The sequence below is a fragment of the Amblyraja radiata genome, chromosome 14, assembly GCF_010909765.2.
Source record: "Amblyraja radiata isolate CabotCenter1 chromosome 14, sAmbRad1.1.pri, whole genome shotgun sequence".
Taxonomy (NCBI): Eukaryota; Metazoa; Chordata; class Chondrichthyes; order Rajiformes; family Rajidae; genus Amblyraja; species Amblyraja radiata.
Genome location: NC_045969.1, coordinates 27,304,284 through 27,321,754, shown reverse-complemented (window position 1 = coordinate 27,321,754; position 17,471 = coordinate 27,304,284). Strand labels below are relative to the sequence as shown.

General features: G+C 44.0%; 1 protein-coding gene across 1 annotated transcript in view; it reads right to left on the bottom strand.

The window, feature by feature from the left end:
* Positions 1-17,269, bottom strand: part of ccdc122 (coiled-coil domain containing 122) — a 38,270-nt gene extending 21,001 nt beyond the window's left edge. Inside the window, exons 1-3 of the mRNA XM_033032890.1 lie at positions 17,046-17,269; positions 5,046-5,164; positions 3,125-3,523 (exon numbers count right to left, since the gene is read on the bottom strand). Coding sequence (XP_032888781.1) covers positions 3,125-3,523; positions 5,046-5,162 — 516 coding nt within the window. The 5' untranslated portion in view covers positions 5,163-5,164; positions 17,046-17,269. The remainder of the gene's footprint in view (positions 1-3,124; positions 3,524-5,045; positions 5,165-17,045) is intronic.
* Positions 17,270-17,471: the final 202 nt, after the last annotated feature.

The window sequence follows — 17,471 nt, the reverse complement described above, 5'->3', positions numbered from 1 at the left end:
GCCTTGATAACCCAATATTTTTTACGAAGTTGGGATAACATATCATTTCTTACTCCATGTCCAATACGTTCATGAATATGTCGTAATAATAGTGCCGTTATGTAAAAGTCCTTTGAGAGAATAATAGGACGTTTAACTTCTTCGGGCATTGCCAATTTATTTAGGCCACCTCCCATCCTCAGAAGACCTTCCTCCAATACTGGGGCAAGCTTGTACAAGTGACTGTTTCTTTTTTACCCCATGTACTCCAGCTTCCAATGTTAATATTTCTTCTTTGTATTTCTATCTTTGACAGAAAGAGATTATCGCATTTTCCGCCTTGAGGAGATCATCAAGACGTAAACAATGTACACCATATGATGCTTCAAAAACTTGCATCTGGCTTTCAACCTTTTCTTTTCGTATATCATGATTCTCTTCTAGGATACTTTCAGTAATCTGTCGCCTTTTCCGAGCCAACAGCAATAACCTTGTTTTTAATTTAAGAAACCAGGCTACTGCAGTTATCAATTTATTCCATGATGAAAAGTGGGTAATTAAATTATTCACAGTCTCTGATGAATCTTTAGCAATCACATTCACCGTAATGTTTTGTTTAATTTCCGGATCATTAGCAGAGATTTCAAATCCGAGTTCTAGTTTTGGCCATTCTCCGTTTGGCTTACTGAGAAACTCTGGTCCATTGATCCATCTCTTGTTGCTTAGAAAGCAGTTTGCTGTCAATCCTCTAGAGGCTTCATTCGCAGGATTTTCTTTTGTGTTAACATATTTCCATTGTGAAACATTAGTAGCTCCCAATACAAAAAAGACTCTGTTTGCTACAAATGTCATGAAGCGTTTGTTTTCATTGTTGAAGTATTTAAGAACCGTAGTGCTATCGGTCCAGAAGATAGATTCTTCCAGTTGAAATTGTAGTTCCTTTTGCAGTATAATGTCAACTTTAACAGCTAAGACTGCTGCAGTAAGTTCCATTCTGGGAATCGTCATTTGTTTCAGTGGTGCCACTCTAGCTTTTCCCATTAAGAATGCAACATGCACTCTTTTGTTATAATTTTCCAGTCTTAAATATGAAACGGTACCGTAACCACTTTCACTGGGATCCGAGAAATGATGCAGTTGTGCAGTTCTGATTTTACCGAAGTTTTTAGGCTTTATGCACCGATCCACCTTGAACTTTGAAATCTTATAGAGGTCTGCTAACCATTCTGTCCAACGGTGTGAGGACGTTTGCGTTATACTCTCATCCCATCCAAGTTTTTTCTTACAAAGATTCTGCAAAATTAACTTGGCTGACAGTGTAAATGGTGCCAGAAATCCCAAAGGGTCATATACTGAGCCTATCGCAGATAAGATACCCCTTCTAGTATATGGTCGCTCTTGAATCGACATTCTGAACTTGAACACATCCGTTTCAACGCACCAGTGCTCTTTCCATTGGCAAGTTATCTTTGTCCAAATCCAACTCTCTGGTTTCTTTGGCTCTATTATCTGGTGGAATGCTTTCCACTACAACACGATTGTTGCTGATCCATTTGGAGAGTGTAAATCCTCCCTTATTACAAAGAGGTCAGATGTTCTACTGGTAGCATTGCTTCCTGCTCAGTAGACATGGATTTTAAGCAATCATCCTTGTAGAAATTATCCTTCAAAGAGATTCTTACTCCATGAAATTTAGTATTCTCGCCAAACTTCCATTTTTAAATTCCTAGTACGCTGTTCTGCAATACGACGATTATTCGGTAAATTAACACTTTTTTCCTTGAAAGGTAAGTCCAAACAATAATGTCCATCGACCATCATAACTGAATAGTTCATAATATCCAAGAATTTTAATTCTTCTCTGGACATTTCTTCAGATTCTTTGCTGGTACTTTAATTGAAGTCATGATTGTATTGCTTCATCAACAGCGTCTTTAATTTACCAGTAGATATTTGATTAACAGCAACAATGGTTCACCTGGCTCCCATTTCCATTATTCTTTCTCAAGGAGCCATAGATAATCCATCCAAGTAGGGTTTTCGCAGCATACGGTCCATCACCTTAGCTCCTAACAATCTGATGGCTGCAATACAGGCCTGGCAGAGCATCACCAGAGAAGACACCCAGCAACATTAATCCATTAATGTCCATTAATCACAAACTTCCAGCAGGCATTGCATGCAAAGGATATGCAACAAAATACTAAACATGACTACTTTCATTTACATGACATTGCTGTGTCCCAACCTGAAATGGGGCGACTATGTATAAACACTGCTGTGATTTCACAATGGTGAAATCAAAATTTATAAAAATGGCCTTTATTAAAATCTGACAATGTGCAATTTAACCACATGTGATTTTTTTTCTATTACAAATCTCAAATTGTGCAGTACAGTGGCAAATAAATAAATGATGGTAGACCCAAAATGCTGATGTAACTCAGTGGGTGAAGCAGCATCTCTGGAGAGAAGGAATGGGTGACGTTTCGGGTCGAGATCCTTCTTCAGACTGATGTCGGGGAGGGGGGAGCAGGACAAAGATCGAAAGTAGGCGGAGACAGTAGGACCAGTCGCAGAACTGGGAAGGGGGAGGGGAAAGAGGGAGAAAGCAAGGGTTATCTGAAGTAAAGGTCAACGTTCATACCACTGGGGTGTAAACAACCCAAGCAAAATATGAGGTGCTGTTCCTCCAATTTGCGCTGGGGCCTCACTCTGACAATGGAGGAGGCCCAGGACCGAAAGGTCAGATTGGGAATGGGAGGGGGAGTAGCAGTGCTGAACAACCGACGGATTGACATTATGGAGGGCACTGTATGTGCTTGTTTATATATTGTAAAATAAATATGTTCTGTCTAAAACATAGATCAAATCTGGTGTGTTGTTCTATTACTTTCAATGACTAGGGTTAGATTTTGAGAGGAATTTGTCCAGTAGCTAAAACTAATTATCAGATCACATTTACAGTTCAATTTCCAGTAAAGAAAGTTAGATCTCAACAGAAGAAGAGGCACTTTTAAAGATATGGGCACCAGAGGCTCACCATAAAAGCAATAAATGAAAGTTGAAATAGTCTAGAATAAGGAAACTGTACATAACTTAAAGGTATAACATATTGTTTAATATTATGAAAAATGTTCCAAACCTGCACTTGTTTTATTGTATTCCCTTCAAGATTCATAAAATCTGTCGTTAGTTCTTCTTTCTTTGCTTTTAAATCTTTGACCATCAGTATTTTTTCTTCCAGCTGCATCATGATTGGAGTTCTATTTTCCAGCTGACTAGTCATTTCTTTGTGTGCCAACATTTTTTTATGATATTTATCATATTCAGCCAACAACTTATGATATTTTTGTTCTTCTTCTTGTATTGCAAATTTTAGTTGCAACTTGCTTGCATGAAGACTCCAAAGTTGAGCTTCCAGATCAGCGCAACTTTGTCGCAGATTTTCTGATTCATTCTGTAAATGGTATGATTGATTCTCGGATGCTCTCAATTCCTGAAGAACAGCTTTATTTTCTTTCTCTATTTCAAACAATTTTGCCTGCAAAACCAAATAACATGCATTTATATCTGAATTGTCAGTGTTTATTGTATTGAGTTATCAACAAGGCAAACAGTACGTTAGATTATAATATTATTTTGTGATATTATTATTACATTTATTTATTCAACAAAAATAAACTGAATACCATTATGTTAATCAGTCTGATACATTAAATGTAACAGTAGCTGTAGAAGTTACAATCCATTCAATTTTATGGCTGACATTCAACCCCAATTCTGCATATCTTGCTCTACCTCCTCTCCAAAATCCACAATCCCAATTTATTACATCTGAATAGATGTAATAAAAAGGAACTGCAGATTCCAGCTAATACCAAAGATATAGATTTCAGACTGATTGTAGGTGGGAGAGCTGCATTCAGTCTGAGGAAGGGTCCCATCCCGAAATGTCACCTATCCATTTTCTCTGGAGATGCTGCCTGACCCACTGAGTTACTCCAGCATTTTGTGTTTAATTTGTGTCCATTGTGTCTAGTATTTCTCTACCCTGACATTATTCTTTCTTCCACTGTTCTGCTCCTCCTATCCAAATCTCTGACATCCTTAATGCATTCCACCAATTAGCAGTCGCTGGTTTCCTGGTCAAAACAGGCTCACCTGCACAATGTACATCCAATCTTCTACACTCCAATTCTAGATGAGGATGGTCTCGTTCTTTATTTCTATCTTTGACAGAGATCTAACCACTTCATTCATCTGAGCGAATTTGTTAATTTTTTGGACAACCTCCTTTAATTCCATTCATTTTTCCAGATGAAAGGAGCACCCAAGGGAACTTGCATATGCTCAGGTCCTTGTTTTAATTCTACTTAAAGCCCCATCCTCATTTCCTTTTCCAGTAGCTCTATGATTATACCAAAGTGCTGCATCCAGCACTCGTACAGAACACAACATTCCCATAAATTTAGTGGCCAATTTCCACTCTGCTCTCACTTCCATATAGTCCATATCAGATTCCTCCCTTACCTTTCTTAACTTCTGTCTCCACCTTAAGGTAGGTTAATGCCAATATGCATTATAAGTTCAGACTCCCTCAATTATCCCTGATCCTCCTCCTATCCTGCTTTCTGTATGGATTCCAGTCAATTTGCCTCCGATTTCCATCTTCACTGTATCTGTACCAACGATGGGACTTTCCACACCAGTTTGTTTGTGATGTCTTCATTCTTCCCTTGTCTTGGCTTCCCCTCTACCATAGTTACCAAACCTCTTTACTCTGTACTATGCTCTCATCCTGTTTCTTTCCAGGTAGAGCAAGATTAATGTCTTACTTGTCCTCACTTCCTAAGCCTCCACATCAACAGGTCTCCTAAAACTTCCACTTTCAATTAGATTTTATTCCTTTCCCTTACATAGCAAATTACCTGATTATGATTCAATGTTAGGAATCTAAATACTGTACTGCAAGCTGTGCTCTATATTCACAGTGTGAACCTCTGACTTTTTAATTTTAATCAATAAATAATCTTGATCTCTCAATGCAAAATAAACTAATTTACCTGCAAGTGACCAAGAATGTTCTTATTTTTTTCAGCTTCAATTGTTTGTTGTTGCTGTTGTTGTGCTACTTCTTTAACTATCTCTGAAAGAGAAAGTTGTGTGTTTTGGACAGCCATACCTTAAAAAGCAAAATAAATAACTTACATTAATTGTTACGTGCCAATTAACATGGTTGAACTAAATTCATCATAAATAATAAAGTTACAGAGTTGCTAAGTGAGGTTTGATTTCTCACAATTTTCTGTACATTAGCGGTGCTTAGATGAAATAGGAAAATTGCATGGTCTTGAATTTCACATGGGAAACTGCACCTCTTTGCGTCTAAAATGCTCCTTCCTTACACTCCCTTTGGTTTTTGAGCTTTTATGTGAACGCTTACTGCAGTTTAAGTTGCACTTTGTTAAAGAACCAATGGTATAACACCTGCAGGTTTTCTAGACTTGCATTCTGAATAATTTAGATTAAGATTTGACACTCAAATATCACTCTATAGGGGTGAAAATGTACAGTGCATTTAGAAAGTATCCAGACCCCTTCACTTTTTCCACATTTTGTTACGTTACAGCCTTATACTAAAACGGATTAAATTCTATTTTTTAAATCATCAATCTACTCACAATATCCCATAATAAAAAAGCGAAAACAGGTGTTTAGAAATGTTTGCAAAGCAATTAAAAAGAAATAACTGAAATATCACATTTACGTAAGTATTCAGACCCTTTACTCAGTACTTTGTTGAAGCACCTTTGGCAGCGATTACAGCCTCAAGTCTTCTTGGGTATGACGCTACAAGCTTGGCACACCTGTATTTGGGTAATTTCTGCCATTCTTTTTCGCAGATCCTCTCAAGCTCTGTCAGGTTGGATGGCGAGCGTCGATGCACAGTTATTTTCATGTCCCTCCAGAGATGTTCCATCGGGTTCGAGTCCGGGCTCTGGCTGGGCCACTCAAGGAGATTCACAGAGTTGTCACAAAGCCACTCCTGCGTTGTCTTGGCTGTGTGCTTAGGGTCGTTGGCCTGTTGGAAGGTGACGCTCCGCCCCAGTCTGAACTCCAGAACGCTCTGGAGCAGGTTTTCATCAAGGATCTCTCTGTACTTTGCTCTGTTCATCTTTCCCTCGATCCTGACTAGTCTCCCAGTTCCTTCCCCTGAACATCCCCACAGCATGATGCTGCCACCACCATGCTTCACCGTAGGTATGGTATTGGCCAGGTGATGAGCGATGCCTGGTTTCCTCCAGATGTGACGCTTGGCATTCAGGCCAAAGAGTTAAATCTTGTGTTTCATCAGACCAGAGAACCTTGTTTCTCATGCCTTTTGGCAAACTCCAAACGGACTGTCATGTGCCTTTTACTGAGGAGTGGCTTCCGTCTGGCCACCCTACCGTAAAGGCCGGATTGGTGGAGTGGTGCAGATATAGTTGTCCTTCTGGAAGGTTCTCCCATCTCCACAGAGGAACTCTGGAGCTCTGTCAGAGTGTCCCAAGGCCCTTCTCTCGCCATTGCTCAGTTTGGCCGGATGGCCAGCTCTATTGTGGTTCCAAAATTCTTCCATTTAAAAATGACGGAGGCCACTGTGCTCTTCGGGACCTGCAATGCTGCAGAAATGGTTTTATACCCTTCCCCAGATATGTGTCTCGAAGGTCTACAGACAATTCCTTCATCTTCATGGCTTGGTTTTTGCTCTGACATGCACTGTCAACTGTGGGACCTTATATAGACAGGTGTGTCCCTTTCCAAATCATATCCAATCAATTTAATTTACCACTGGTGGACTCCAATCAAGCTGTAGAAATATCTCAAGGATAATCAATGGCAACACGATGAACCTAAGCTCAATTTTGAGTGTCATAGCAAAGGGTCTGAATTCTTATGTAAATGTGATATTTCAGTTATTTATTTTTTAATTACTTTGCAAAAATGTAGAAACACCTGTTTTCGCTTCTTCATTCTGGAGTATTGTGTGTAGATTGATGATTAAAAAACTGAATGTAATCCATTTTAAAATAAGGCCATAACGTAACAAAATATGGAAAAGTGAAGGGGTTTGAATACTTTCTGAATGCACTGTATATTACAGAAAACAGTGAAGATTTTGAATATATATTCCGACTGCTCCAAAATACTTCTTGGGGGTTATTTTTACGATCTAAATAGTTATTCTCAGTAATAGGTCTTCACAGAGTCTGTCTATTAACAATGTTAGGAATCCCTAACTTCCATGGTGTAGGCAGCATTTTTTGCAAGAGGCATCACAACACATCAGCACTAAAATCTTCTTTACAATGGAATCAATTTCTGATGTGCAGCCTTATATCTTTCACTCTTTACTTTCAAATAAATGAATATTGCTTCAAACAATTTGATCTTACTTGAAGCAACAATCATGTTGCCCCATGGCTCTTGTGACATGGGTCCAATCCTATATTGGTCATAAGTGATAGGAGTAGAATTAGTCTACTTGGCCCATCAAGTCTACGCCGCCATTCAATCATGGCTGATCTATCTCTCCCTCCTAACCCCATTCTCCTGCCTTTTCCCCATAACCTCTGACACCTGTACTAATCAAGAATCTATCCATCTCTACCTTAAAAATATACACTGAAGCTCAGGTGCTGTCAATGTGGATTCTGCTTATTCTCCTTGAGACTACGTGGGTTTTGCCAAGGTATCTCCCAGATGCACAAAAAGTTGCTTAATAGACAATAGGTGCAGGCCATTCAGCCCTTTGAGCCAGCACCGCCATTCACTGTGATCATGGCTGATCATTCAAAATCAGTACCCTATTCCTGCCGTCTCACCATATCCACTGACTGCTATATTTAAGAGCTCTATCTAAATCTCTATTGAAAGCATCCAGAGAATTGGCCTCCACTGCCTTCTGAGGCAGAGAATTCCACAGATTCACAACTCTCTGAGTGAAAAAGTTTTTCCTCAATCCGTTCTAAATGACCTACCCCTTATTTTTAAACTGTGGCCCCTGGTTCTGGACTCCCCCTACATTGGGAACATGTATCCTGCCTCTAGCGTGTCCAATCCCTTAATAATCTTACATCTTTCAATAAGATCCCCTCTCAATTCTAAATTCTAGAATTTACAAGCCCAGCCGCACCATTCTATCAACATGTGACAGTCCCTCCATCCCGGGATGTACCTTGTGAAAATATGGGTAAGTGGCAAACGTTTCAAAGGGTAATTGATGAGCATATGAAAGAGGATAATAATAATAATAATGGATGGGATTTATATAGCGCCTTTCTAATACTCAAGGCGCTTTACATCGCATTATTCATTCACTCCTCAGTCACACTCGGTGGTGGTAAGCTACTTCTGTAGCCACAGCTGCCCTGGGGCAGACTGACGGAAGCGTGGCTGCCAATCTGCGCCTACGGCCCCTCCGACCACCACCAATCACTCACACACATTCACACACAGGCAAAGGTGGGTGAAGTGTCTTGCCCAAGGACACAACGACAGTATGCACTCCAAGCGGGATTCGAACCGGCTACCTTCCGGTTGCCAGCCGAACACTTAGCCCAATGTGCCATCTGTCGTCCCATAAGGATAAGTTGCAGAGTGATAAAGAAAGTAGGACCGAAGGGATTGCTCTGCTGGAAGACAGGATGGATCTAATGGAATACTTTTGTGCCATAGTAAGCACATTTTCCAGATCCTTGACAAGGTTAAAATATCAGCACCACATATTTCATCATTTCCTTGATGCTCCAATATCTGACAGAATATCGGTGCACATTCAATTTCATTTCACAGAATTACTAGATCGTTCAATCAACCAGTCTTTAACTGTTGGTACACACAATTGCTGGGGAAACTCAGCGGGTGCAGCAGCATCTATGGAGCGAAGGAAATAGGCGACGTTTCGGGCCGAAACCCTTCTTCAGACTGATGGGGGGTGGGGAAAGAAAGAAGGAAAAGGGGAGGAGGAGGAGGAGCCCGAGGGCGGGCGGATGGGAGGGTGGGAGGAAACAGCTAGAGGGTTAAGGAAGGGGAGGAGACAGCCTCTTTAACCAGTCTCTAAACAGCCTCTAAACAGTCTTTAACTGTTCTTCTGTTGTGTTTTTAAAACTTCTGGTGCTATCCTTGAAAGGCACTATAAAAGCAAATCGTTGCTCATTCGTTCTAACGAGTTCAAGAGATTAAAATAACCTGTGTTATTGCAACTTATTTCTTGCAGGGAAGTATTGTTGGTTAGATTTCTAATACGGACTCCTGATTAACAGATTTGCCTGCCATTTCTACTGGTGTTATCTTCTGAGAATGAAAGAAGCCCAGCATGTATCACTATCGTCATAGAGGACAATAAAGGACAGATTGATTGCAGTTCATGGGGAATCAGATTGTTGAAGATTCATTTCAGGATAGGCTCATAGTGGTACAGTTAGTACAGATATCTGGGTATAATCCTGACTTTAGCTACTATCTATGAGGAGTTTACAAATTCCCCGGTGACTATGTGAGTTTCCTCCTACATCCCTAAAAGTCATAAAACACAAAATACATGAAATTAAAATGACGAGTGGAAACATTTGAGGATGTGCAAAGATTGGCAGGGGGGAGTCAGTCGACCCCACGATAGAAGGGGGAGGAATTGTACAGTTTGATAGCCACAGGGAAGAAGGATCTCCTGTCGCCAACCTCACTGCATCTTGGTGGAACCAGTCTGTTGCTGAAGGTACCCCTCGGGTTGACCAGTGTGTCATGGAGGGGTTGAGCTGTATTGTATAAAAGATGCTCCGCAGTTTGAGACCACCTCCAATGAATACAACTCCGCCCCCAGGACGGAGCCAGCCTTCTTGATGAGTTTGTTAATCCTATTGGCGTCCGCAGCCTTCGTCCTGCTGCCCCAGAACACGACAGCAAAGTAGATGGCACTGGCTGTGGGGGGGGGGGGGGGGGGGGGAGTGGGGGGTGCCGGTGCAGCACAGTCAGTGGGCAGAGGGACCAACCAGATTGTCCCCAACTCTGCTGCAGCTGTCGGGGACGTTGCCGGGTTTTCGTCCCTGTGTGCCGACCCACAGCCCGCGACAGTGCGGCCGCACAGGGGGAGACGGGGCGGAGGGCGGCCGTGGCCGGACAGCGCTGACCACGGGGGGAGAGTGGGGGCTGTCCCGAGGGATGTGCTCCTTCAGCCGCTTACACGTGGTGATCGGGTTCAGAACAAAGATACTACAGCGTTTGGTTCAGAGCGCTTGTTGTGTATTTGGGTGCTTGGAACTGACTTAAAAGAACACTCAGATACAGGAGTAAACTAACAAGCTTCTTTATTCCAGGACGCCACCTTGAGTCTCCCCCAGCGCATGCGTCCCCTCGCACAGGACATAACATATGCTAATTATATTACATACATCACACTGCTCCCCCTTTAACTTGGAGGCAGGTAACACCATTTACATTATATACGTTACACTGCTCCCCCTTTAACTTGGAGGCGAATAACACCATTTCTATTACATTAAATATAATTGATTAACACACTGTTGTAAAATTATATTATTACAGTCATCTTACATTACATCCTCATAACTGTAATAATCGTATCTAAACTTAGCACTTATCATTTTTCATTCCACTCATCTTCCTTAAACCCTTGCTTTATGTGTTATCATTTTCTTCTCTGCTCCATTTGCTCTGTTTTCCTGTGTCTGTTCCTTATTTGTAGGTGGGATCTGACACATGACTGCAGGTATTCGTTTTCTAGCAGCTTCCTCTGTTGCTCAATTTCCTGGCGCTGAGTATTTATCTGCTCTTGTTTAATGAGCTTCTGCAATGCATAACCATTTGTCTATTGCTCAGTGAAGGAAGCTCCATGCTGGACTATAGTGAAGTGTCCTAATTGCAATCGGTCCTGCATACTTTTGTCTCGACCGACAAGCCTCTCTGACAAACAGCTTTTTGCTCATCGTCACACATTTATTTAACCGTTCTTTGTATCGTTTAAGCCATTTCTGTTGTTCATCTATTTGTCTTCTTAAATAACCTTCCTGGTTATTCATTAAGAAGTAGGATCTATATTGTCTTTGCAATACAACAGTGGCTTTGATTTGCGCTCTGTATAGTTTTCTTACTACATAAGCACAGTAGTGAGACTGCACTACAACTGCTGTATGCAGCCTGAATGGTAATGGTTGCATACCTCATTGACTGATATTGCACAAACTGGGAATGCCCTATTTTGTAAGCTTTGTACCATCTCTGGATCTAAATGATTGCTTGTCACATAGCTCTGTAGCGTACCCTTGATTGGTAACCACGGTATGCAGCTTGCAGAGCTGCCTTTTGCATCAAGAAATGTTTTCTTGTAATGCACATCATTAAGAATGTCTTAATATGGCGTGCTGCCTTGATTTTCTTAACCAATTCTCTGGCTTTAATCCTGCGGTAGAAGGCCTGAATACAAACCACTGCTTTTCTCAAACTATTATAATGTCTCACTTGGACATCTCTTATCTGGCAAGGCCTGTATCGTTGCTGTACAGCAATGGCAGACCAGCGTAGTTTCTTGAAATACTGACGCTGTTTATGCATCTGATAATAAGTCTGTATGACCTTGGCAGATTTGTGCATGCACCACAATTGCTTTCGAACAAGCATTCCTCGGTAGGCAGCCTGAAGCAGTACAACGCTTCTGCGTTCCTTCATGTAAGACTTGCGATCACTTTCCATTTGAAGATGTGCCCTATAATGGGTTTGTACTATTACAGCTGCTAATTTCATTGCCCTGTATGGATGGTATACTCTGTGCCTTCTAAATGCGGCTTGTATTACCATTGCTGTCGTTTGTTCTGGATCTCTCTCCGTACCTTCATATCCCTGAATGCAGCTTGAATAGTTAAGGCTGCACACTGGATGGCAATGTCCCTTTGCATTTGACTTATGTCCCTTTGCCTTTGACCTTTGGCCTTTTGCACTTGACCTTCGTCACTTGGTACTTGACTTTAGTCACTTTGTCCTTGACTTTTCTCACTTTGCTCCTGCCTTTCGTCACTTTGCACCTCCCGTTTGGACCCGTTGCAGTTCGCATACCGTCCAAACAGATCCACGGACGATGCGGTCTCCCAGGTTTTGCACACCACTCTCTCTCATCTTGACAGCCAGAAGGGGGGGCTACGTGAGGATGCTGTTCATAGACTTCAGTTCAGCCTTCAACAAGATAGTCCCCACCAGGCTGGCCGGGAAGCTACTGGAATTAGGGCTCAACACTCTGTGTGCCTGGGCCCTGGACTTTCTCACCGCCTGGCCCCAGGTAGTCAAGATGGGAGGGAATACATCGAAGTCCCTCACCCTGAGCACAGGATCGCCCCAGGGTTGCGTCCTCAGCCCCCTATTGTACTCCCTGTACACACATGACTGTGTGGCTAGGTTCAGCTCCAATTCAATAATTAAGTTTGCTGATGACATTGTGGTGGTGGGCCTGATCTCAGACAACGATGAGAAGGCCTACTGGGAGGAGGTGGCTGATCTAGCACTCTGGTGCCAGGACAACAGCCTCCTCATGAACATCAAAAAAACGAAGGAGCTGATCGTGGACTTTAGGAGGGCACAACATCCGAGGACGTACACACATTGAGGATAAATGGGGATACTGTGGATAGGGTGAGCTGTTTTAAATATCTGGGAGTCCACATCTCTGAGGATATGACATGGACATCACACGCCGCAGCACTCGTGAGTAAGGCAAGGCAGCGCCTTTACCACCTCAGGCAATTGAGGAAATTCAGAGTGTCTCCGAGGATCCTCCAGTGCTTCTACTCAGCGGTTGTGGAAAGCATCTTGTCCGGAAATATTACCATCTGGTTTGGGAATTGCTCTGCCCAGGACAAGAAGGCTCTGCAGAGAGTAGTGCGTTCGGCCGAACGTACTATGGGAACTTCACTCGCCCCCCTGCAGGAACTATACATCAGAAGGTACAACTCCAGAGCCAATAAAATCATGGGAGACCCCTTCCACCCATGCAACGGACTGTTCCAGCTGCTATGGTCAGGCAAACGCCTCCGTTGCCATGCTGTGAGAACGGAGAGGTTGAGAAGGAACGTTTTTCCTTCCAATATTTAATATGTAAAAGAATATGTGTGTGTTTATGATTGGGTTTATAGTTTGTTTGGTTGTTTGTTTGTTTGTCCTTTTGCACAAAATCCGCGAGCATTGCCACTCTCATTTCACTGCACATCTCGTATGTGCATGTGACGAATAAACTTGACTTGACTTGACTTGACGGACTTCCTGCCCTCTTTAGTTCAGGCTCCTTGCCTCTGGATGCCCTTGGAGGTTTTGGCGAGACATGAGCCATTAATGACTCCTTACACTCCTTGTACATTTTGTCTGTGGGCTTTGCTGGCTGCAGTAACATCCTTAAGGTCTGATAACCCTCTCTTCCTAAGCCTAATATGAACCATGCTCTCTTCTTCTCCTCTGCAGTGATATCATTGGAAATGAAGCAAGCCTCCAAGACTTCGGTCCATATCTCAAAATTACACCCAGAATTTAACTGGGGCACCTTTCACAATTTGAAAAGCCATGCTACCCTGTTGCTATTCAGGTGCACTATCTTCTGTTGTCTCACTGTGTTTTCTGCACTGGCATAATCCTTTTACACACTAAGAAGTGATCCAGCCCACTGACTGTTACTAATTATTATAATAATAGATAACCATATAACCATATAACAATTACAGCACGGAAACAGGCCATCTCGACCCCTCTAGTCCGTGCCGAACTCATAATCTCCCCGTCCCATATACCTGCGCTCAGACCATAACCCTCCATTCCTTTCCCATCCATATAACTATCCAATTTATTTTTAAATGATAAAAACGAACCTGCCTCCACCACCTTCACTGGAAGCTCATTCCACACAGCTACCACTCTCTGAGTAAAGAAGTTCCCCCTCATGTTACCCCTAAACTTCAGTCCCTTAATTCTCAAGTCATGTCCCCTTGTTTGAATCTTCCCTACTCTCAGTGGGAAAAGCTTTTCCACGTCAACTCTGTCTATCCCTCTCATCATTTTAAAAACCTCTATCAAGTCCCCCCTTAACCTTCTGCGCTCCAAAGAATAAAGCCCTAACTTGTTCAACCTTTCTCTGTAACTTAGTTGCTGAAACCCAGGCAACATTCTAGTAAATCTCCTCTGTACTCTCTCTATTTTGTTGACTATTAATAATTTATACTATTATAATTTATAGATTTATACTATTAACCAACATTTCATGTTAATAGCCAACTAGAACAATTTAAACCATATTCCTTCTATGCACACAGATTTACTATTAATAACAGTGACCAATGCATTACATCCAAACAATCCCGCTTTTACTGTGAAGGAATAGTAAATAATGCACAACATTCAACAGGGCCTTTATTGTGAAGGATTTCACCGGTCCAGCTTTTACTTTGAAGGATTCCACCGGTCCAGCTTGTCGGCCTGTGGACTTTGGTGCATCCTCGACCTCTCGAGCTGTCCCTACCGGTACTTTTGCTGCTGACCTCACCAGACCTCCGCTGCTGCTTTCGCAGGCTCCCCCGGGCTTCACCGTTACTTTTAAACACCGCTGGCCACTCCAGACCTCCGCTGGCTCGCTGCCAAGTCGACTCCCGCTGCTCCGCCGACTTGCCTGCCCGCAGTCTCCACAGCCCTACTGGACCCGCTGCTCGGCTCGTCGCTGGCTCTCGTGGACACCCTGCGGAAGGTGAGTCGCTGCTAGTTACTGCTGCTAGTCCCCGCTGTTCCAAGCTGTGTCCCGCCGTCGGGGGCTGGCTAAGCGCTGTGTCCCGCTTCTCTCATGCGGAACCGCTTCTCTCTTGGCCGGCTTTCTCTTGCGACCGGGCTTTCTCCACTCTCGGCCGTCTCCCGCGATCGTGCTTTCCCCGCTTTCTCCCCCGACCGGGCTGAAATGCTTGAGTGCTGTGTCCTGCCTCTCTCGCGAGGACCCACTCTTCGCTCGGGGCTGGACTTCTTCTCACGTCCGGGCTTTCCCCCTCGGCTGGACCGCTTCTCTTGCGCGGCCGGACCCTCTTTTCTGCTCACGGTCGGGCTGACTCTGCTCCCGACCGGGCTTTCTCTGCTCGCGGTCATCTCCTGCGACTGGGCTTTCTCTGCTCACGGCCGTCTCTTGCGACCGGGCTCTCTTTTCTGCTCACAGTCGGGCTGACTCTGCTCCCGACCGGGCTTTCTCTGCTCACAGTCGTCTCCTGCGACCGGGCTTTCTCTGCTCTTGCAACCAGGGCTTCTCTTGCAACCAGGGCTTCTCTCACGAATCGTCTGCTTCTCACGCGGCCGGCTTTCTCCCTCGACTGGGCTGACTGTTCTCCCGGCCGGGCTGACTCCGTTTCGTCTGTGACTTTTCTGGACCTGTCCGTGGCCTACCCGGTACTAGGCCCTCACTCAATGTCGGTGGCGGCTCCTGGGCCTGGCTGTGGACTACACAACCCTGGAAAACGTCCAAAGTCGGTGGCGGTCACTGGACCTGTCCGTGGCCTACACGGTACATGGCCCTGGAACTCACCTGAAGTCGGTGGCGGCTGCTGGACCTCTTCTGCCCCTTTGCCGTGGCTGCACGGCCCTGGAAAACGTTCCAGGTAAGTTGACACCGTTGCTGTCCTGCTGGTTAGGCTTCCAGTTTTTGGTTGCGTTCTTCGGTGACACTTACTTACTGCCCCACTTGTTTTCCTATCTTCCTGTTCCGACCTTTCTTTTCTTTGACACCAATTCAAATCCATTTGGCGCCAAATCTGGCAAATTTGGCGACAAAATAAACTCAGTCTAAAATGTGTAACAATCTGAAGGACGACATCTTACGACGTAGACACAACATAGAGATAGCCTGACAAACTCGCCGACTTGTACAGCTGATGTTTTAAACTACAGAAGGATCTGCAGGCCTCTCATGTCCAGCTCGCAAACAATTGCGACACAACTCCGTATCTACTGTTTAAACTGTTAAACAATTCTGCGTGTTGCAAAACAGTCCTACACTGTATTTAAAGGATGAGTTCACAAACTCTATCCTATCCTCGTCGCCAATTGTTGTGTATTTGGGTGCTTGGAACTGACTTAAAAGAGCACTCAGATACAGGAGTAAACCAACAAGCTTCTTTATTCCAGGACACCACCTTGAGTCTCCCCCAGCTCATGTGTCCCCTCGCACAAGACATAACATATGCTAATTATATTACATACATCACATCGCTCAGTCACCCTCCACAATTATTTACAGCGCAAAAATCGACCATTTCGGCAGTTTTTAAACAGGTACGAAAGTAGGCATTTCGTGTTAACAGTGCATGACGGAGGCTGCCATATCCTCCAGAAGGATTGAACTGCTCCGTGTGTCACGCCCTTTGACCTGATGGCCTTACGTGCAACCCCCCTATATCTTGAAACCCTGAACTTAAGGGTTCCACAAAAACGGCCAGGATAGCGGATTTAGTACTCTTCTGTGGTTTGGTGCCATGTCTTGATCGCCCAGGGTAGACACTGACAACGTAAATAACAAAGTTACTAGAAAAAAAAGCATTAAACAGCTAATGGATCTCAGAAACAAACTAATGACACTGGCAACATAACATCAAATTAAAAATGGTACAAAAACCCAAAAGGTCAGGCAGCATCTGCAGAGAATGAAACGGAATTAACAGACTAACGTTAACTGTTAATCTGAATCTGAATCTGTTAGCTGACTGCAATGAATGTACCTAAAATAACCCTAATTGAATAGTGGAGTAGACTCGATGGGCCGAATTGCCTAATTCTGCTTTTATGACTCAAGAATACATGGCGCAAGGGAAGCTGGCCGTACAGTTTTTCATTGAAAAGTGTTTCACCATAGTATGTGAACTTTCATCAGAATCCACCATGCAAATTCCTACAGAGAGGGGCTTCCATTCAACTTGACCTCCTTTAATGAATGACTCCGGTTTGGAACAGTTGATTTGTCATCTGAAAATGTAAAATTGAAAAGCTCCTGCGAACCCCTAGTTTACCTCAAAGCTTCAGCACACGCCGCTGGTTCTTGGCCGCGGGGAAGGCCGCTCCTCTCGGTTGGCGGCTGGTTGTTTGCGCGGGGCTGCCGGGAGTCCCGCTCGAGCAGAGACTGGGAGGTCGGCGGAGGACAACGTCATCTGGCGCTTGACATCGCCTGTCCACCGAATAAAACCACCCCATTCGTGGTTACATTCGGTGTGGGGTGGGGAGGGGGAGAAGGTGGGGAGAGGAAGGGGGGAGAGGAGGAGGAGGGGGGGGGGGGGGGGAGAGGAGAGGGGAAAAGAAGGGGGGGGGGGGGGAGAGAGGAAAGGGGGGGGAGGGGGAGGAAGAGGGGGAAGAAGGGAGGGGGAAGAGGAAGGGGGAGGAAGAGAGGAAGAGGGGGGAGGGAAGAGGGGGGGGATGAGAGGGAAGGAGCGGGAGGGAAG